Source organism: Triticum aestivum, chromosome 3D (genome assembly GCF_018294505.1).
Source record: "Triticum aestivum cultivar Chinese Spring chromosome 3D, IWGSC CS RefSeq v2.1, whole genome shotgun sequence".
NCBI lineage: Eukaryota > Viridiplantae > Streptophyta > Magnoliopsida > Poales > Poaceae > Triticum > Triticum aestivum.
In genome coordinates, this window is record NC_057802.1 from 63134427 (window position 1) to 63140115 (window position 5689).

A 5689-nucleotide genomic window follows, 5' to 3' on the forward strand; every position below is an offset into this window, starting at 1 on the left:
TGAAGGGCATTGATAACTAGTGTTTTTTCATTGTGAAAATGAACAAGAGAAAGATCGAAGAGAGCTCCTGCCACCGCCATCCTCGAGTTTGCAAAGTGGCTTGAAGGGCATGATAACTAGTGTTTTTCTTTGCGAAAATGAATAAGAGGAAGATCGACGAGAGCTCCTGCCACCGCCATCCTCGAGTTGCAAAGTGGCTTGAAGGGCAGGATAACTAGTGTTTTCCTTTGGAAAAAATGAACAATAGGAAGAAAGGTGTGCGCTTGTCCGTGCGCATGTGCTTAGATGTTTTTTTGTTTTTTGTTGATTTTCTTTGAAAAATCTACAATACGCCCAATTAATTAATTAACTAACCGAGGTTAAGTTTATTTTTAATCAAAGGGGGTTCTCTCCGGCTCCATCTTTTATTGATAAGGAAGCCAAAACAGTTCGCAAGCATTCGGACCTAGCCAAAGCGGTAGGCCAGATCATCAAGCAGGCAACCAAACGGCTGTCTCGGAACTTATAACACAGTTGAAATATACAGACCTAGGACACGAACACAAGAAGACAAACTATGGCTATAAGTTTCTAACGTACAATCCAATTATTAAGGATTACATAGACGTCGACAGCGTAGAAACTTCCCCCCTGCCTCTAATCCTCGCAGCTCACACAAATATCTACTTCAGTTCCCTTAGATATTTGTGATTATGTTTGGGTATGTGACACATCTAGATGTGACATTACTGTGTCACATCTTACGTTCACTATGTTTGTGATCTTTTTTTTGTCCCAGCTTTTCTTCCCTTGTTGCTGCGTTATTCGTGGAAGTTTAGATGTGACATCCTTTAAAAACATATAGATATGAATTAAACAAACTGATTATGTTTTAACAAACACTCAAAAAATATAAAAACGTCTATATCACTAAAAAATATCTAAACGCGCTTATATTTTTTTACAGAGGGAGTACTTTTTACTCATGAAAAATCCGGGCTAATTACAGTCAGGAGAACACTCATGGATTATGCCCGTTTTCAACAATTACTATTAGTAGGAAATTTACGGACGTTGACAGCCAAACAAATTCCTCCCCACACTTCTAATCCCAGCAGCTCACAGAAATACACATATAAGTACAGTTCCTCTTACGCTAAGTGGAAAGGCAGGATAATTCTAAACTCGGAAGCAGCCAAACAGGCGACAAGCACATGCGAGGCCAGGGCGATACACATACGCGCCTGGGGAAAGAAAAAAAAAGGCGAGCAGCCCACTGCCCACACGCCCCACCTCACCACCCATCTGCATGCACGCATCTGTCCAACCCGCGCCACCACACCAGTCCCTACCCCAGGTTTCCAGAACCTACACGAACGAATATCTTCTCTTCCTTCTCTTCCACCCGACGGACCGGACCCCAAACCCCAAACCCCCAATCTATACACGTAGGGCAAAAATAAATAAAGATCGTAGGGCTCCCTCCCCTCCCCACGCCACGACGTGTCCCCGGCCCAACGCCCCCTCGAGCCACCTCGCCTCCCGCCTGCCTGACACCCTGCCTCCCCGCCCGCCGCGTGTAACGCTCCGTACCGCGCCTTTATCCCCGCCTCCCGTCATCCCCTCTCGCTGACGCTGGGCCCTGAGCCTATAGTGGGGACCACGTGTCAGTGAGGTGCTCGGAGTGGCTGCCCACAAACGGCGCCAGTTAGTTCGTACGACCGCGTTGCTACTCCGCCCGTGGCCTGGGTGTTTATAAGCGCGCGCCGCTTGGTGTTCTTCTCCACAACCCGTCCCACACCCACCCACAGGCCTCAGCCTCAGTCCTCCACTAGCAGATCTCTTCTTCCCATAGAGCAGAGCGAGCAGAGCAGCCAGCATACAGCCATGATGATGATGAGCGAGGGAGTGAGCGTGCCGCCGTGGGGCAACCACCTCCCGGTGAGCGGCGTCGACGCCGGCGGCGGAGGCGACGAGACGCCGTTCCTGTTCGCGGCGCTGCGCCAGTACCTGCCGTGCAACGACCTTGTCGGCGCGGGCGCGGGCGCCGCGGAGGACGAGGACGAGGCGGCGGCCATGGCGGCGGCGGTGGACGCCTACGCCTGCGACGAGTTCCGCATGTACGACTTCAAGGTGCGCCGGTGCGCGCGCGGCCGCAGCCACGACTGGACCGAGTGCCCCTTCGCGCACCCGGGGGAGAAGGCGCGCCGCCGCGACCCGCGCAAGTACCACTACTCCGGCACCGCCTGCCCGGACTTCCGCAAGGGCGGGTGCAAGCGCGGGGACGCCTGCGAGTACGCGCACGGCGTCTTCGAGTGCTGGCTCCACCCGGCGCGCTACCGCACGCAGCCCTGCAAGGACGGCACCGCCTGCCGCCGCCGCGTCTGCTTCTTCGCGCACACCCCGGACCAGCTCCGTGCCATGCCGTCCCAGCACTCCAGCCCCAGGAGCACGCCCCTGTCGCCGCTCGCCGAGTCCTACGACGGCTCGCCGCTCCGCCGCCAGGCGTTCGAGAGCTACCTCAGCAAGAGCATCATGTCCTCCTCGCCCACCAGCACCCTGCTCTCCTCGCCGCCCAAGTCGCCCCCCTCCGAGTCGCCGCCATTGTCTCCCGACGGGGCCGCCTCCTATCGCCGCGGTTCTTGGCCCGGTGTCGGGTCGCCCGTCAATGACGTCCTCGCCTCGCTCCGCCAGCTGCGCCTCGCCAAGGCGCAGGCGTCCCCGTCCGGTGGATGGTCCGGCTACCCCACCTCCCCTGCTGCCTACGGCTCGCCCAAGGCCGCCGGCCTCTACAGCCTCCCCACCACCCCCATGGGCACCCAGACTAGCGCTTCCAGCTTCATGGCCAACCTGGAGCCACTGAACCTCCGCTTCATCGACGACGAGGAGCCAGTCCAGAGGGTGGAGTCCGGGAGGGCGCTCCGGGAGAAGGTGTTCGAGCGGCTGAGCCGAGACGGTGCCGCGCCCCGCAGCTGCGAGGTCGTCGGTGCCGGAGCGGGAGGCCCCGACGTCGGCTGGGTCTCCGACCTGATCAACTGAGGCGAGCCGCCGTTCTTGCAAGTTCATTTTGTGACGAGGTGCTCGACAAGATTTCACGGCGGAGGTGGCGGTAAGAAGGAGAAGAAAAATGGCCCCCCAAAAAAATATCCCCAAGTTTCTTTTGCTATTTCCAGTTGCTGCAAATTCCTGTACATAGCTGCTATCTACTCTCCCATGTGAATATTCCCGGTTGGTTGGCGGAAGGGAGGCAAGATGAGATGAAGATGGATGGGTGGATTTGTTTTGGGGTTCTTGAGGAAGTGTAGGAATTTACCCATAAAAATTACCAAAAAAAGGAGGGAAGAGATGGATTGGAACTCGGAAGGTGGTGGTGGTGGTCCGTCCTCTCTGTGGATAGGTGCTGAAGCATGGATGGATGGATGGTGAAGATGAGGTTGGAAGGTGGACTTGATTCCTGTGATTACCGGTGCTGATGTTTGTTTATCGTCGTCCTCGGCAGTGCATCATGTGGACTAGCCGAAGACTGACCGATTTCGACCGCCCTCTAGTTGATTTCACATTTTGTTAATTATTAATGTAATCTCCTTCGTAAGGATGATCCCCCACAGCATATTTTGTACCTTAGCTGCCTAGCAGCCTTTAATCCCTGTTCGTCCAATGGTGATGAACGAACTCCCCAATGTATTTGTGTAATCCTTTGCTATTATCAAGTAAATGATGTTTATCTATATCTATCTATCAGTAAAGTAATATTCCCGGTTACTCTTTTACCCCTTTTTCTTGTGTTGCACGTCTTGCTATATCTATCTACCTGTTCTTTCCAGTAAATAAGTGTGAATGAAATGAAATGGTTGATTGTGATCGTTGCTTGGCGCTTGCGGTGACGTGGTGGTGACCGGCGCGCGTGTCCGGCGACGGTTGAAGCGGCGTGGTCGACAATGGTGGCTGTGGAACTCGGATGGTTGGGAGCAGTATGGGGGCGATGTGGGCGTGGAACCCCCCGTGAGAGAGACCGGCGAGCGACCGCGACGGCACCGGAGTGGCCACCTGGTCGTTTTCCCCTTCCGGTGCGCTGGCCCTGCGAGGAGGGGATTGGTACAGCCGGCGGCGTGCGCGTCGTCCCTGTCGCCGTCGCACATGCCAAAGATCTTCTTCCTTTTCTCGGGAGCCAGCATCGTACATGGCGGACTTTCTTTGGTAGTGCTCCGCTTCCTTTTCTCGGTTTGTACTACTACTAGTGGTACGTTCTCCACCCCCGTGGCACGCCGGTACGTTTTTGCTTCGCCTTATTTGGTTGTTCTCGTGTCACGTCACGTATGGCGTCGTATGGTTCTTGCGCGGCCGAGCTTGATCTCCCTGCCGGTATTGTGTTCGTCTCCGACGACGGCGACCTAACGGAGTACTAGGAGGGAGGGATCGAGCGACCGGACCCGGGCCGGAGGAATGTCGCGCCACCACCACCCCAAATCTCGCAAATCTAGCGCCATCAGAGGGGAGGAGACGGAATGATGATGGGGTGGTGGCGTGTCCCGAGCCGGAGAGCGACGCGGGCGACGGGATGGGCGCGCGTGGGCGCGGCGACTCTTCCTCCCTCGCTCGCCCCGCGCCGCGCGGCACTCGATCCATCGGATCGGCTCGCCTTGGCCTGGCCTGGCCTGGAGCAGCAGTACTGGCGTGGGGCCTCGCGGGGTGGTGCGGCGCCCTTTGCCACCTTTGCATCGTGTGGTCGAGGGAACCCCGAGGCCTGTCCGGTTCTACGAGACAGCGGCCAGAGGCAGAGCCTTCTTTATCTTCTTTTCCTTCCACCCTCTCTGTTCCTTCTTTCGAGCTCCTTCTTTTTCTTCAAAAATCGTTCCGTCGCGTTCACGCACCTGCCTCGCTCGGTAGGGCTGCACTGCACACATCGTAGTAGATGGCGACGATTCAGCTTCCATCTGTATCTCGTAGCAGCCTCTAGTACGATTGTATCTCACTCTACACCATCTTCCGGAACACAGTAGAGTACCATTCCATCCTTGTGAATAGAGCAAGGCCACGAGAAAACCTGAGGCCGAATTGAACTGAACGCGACCCTTCTTTTCACTTCAGATGCAGAAGCCACGCCGTCATCAAAACGCGCAGAGGGGAGGGGAGGGCCCTACGGCGAGTGCCAATCTGATAATTACCTGCAGCCAAAGCCAAAGCCGAAGATAATTACCTGCAACAAAAGCCAAAGGCAAAGTAACAGTGGACGCAGCAGGCAGAAGTGATAGTCATTCGCAGAAAAAGAAAGAGAGAAATGATGGTGGTTCAGAGCTTCAGATGCAGACGCCTGATGCGCGCCCTGCTCGATTGCTCTGCTCACCACGAGTTCTTTCCCTTTCTTCCTTCACCACATTCACGGCGTTTGGTTGCTGCATTGATGCAGCCTCGTCTTTTCGCTCGCTGGGTTGAAATGCGTAGGTCCCCTTTCACCTACCACGATCAGTCGATTGCTGTTTGTGCGTCTCTTTGGTTCACTGTACTGGAGAGGAACACTTGAATGGATAAAACACATGATTGTTGTGCTGCATCCACCTGAATTCTGCATTATTGAATCGGTGTTTGGTGGTGCACATTAGAAGGACACAGAATAATTTCCGATAGGTTGGAACAGAGCAGAATTTTCCCTGTAAAATTTGGACTGAGCTTGACTACCGTAACTGCATCTGCAGTTGGATCAGTGACATGT

General features: G+C 54.9%; 1 protein-coding gene across 1 annotated transcript; it reads left to right on the plus strand.

Moving 5' to 3' along the window:
• Positions 1-1753: 1753 nt before the first annotated feature.
• On the plus strand, positions 1754-3707 carry LOC123077429 (zinc finger CCCH domain-containing protein 2). The gene has a single exon (XM_044499708.1). It carries the CDS (start codon positions 1867-1869, stop codon positions 3016-3018), a length of 1152 nt encoding a protein of 383 aa, XP_044355643.1. The 5' UTR covers positions 1754-1866; the 3' UTR covers positions 3019-3707.
• Positions 3708-5689: the final 1982 nt, after the last annotated feature.

Coding starts and splice junctions, on each gene's coding strand:
- LOC123077429 (XM_044499708.1), top strand. CDS start 1,867: ATGATGATGATGAGCGAGGGAGTGAGCGTGCCGCCGTGGGGCAACCAC.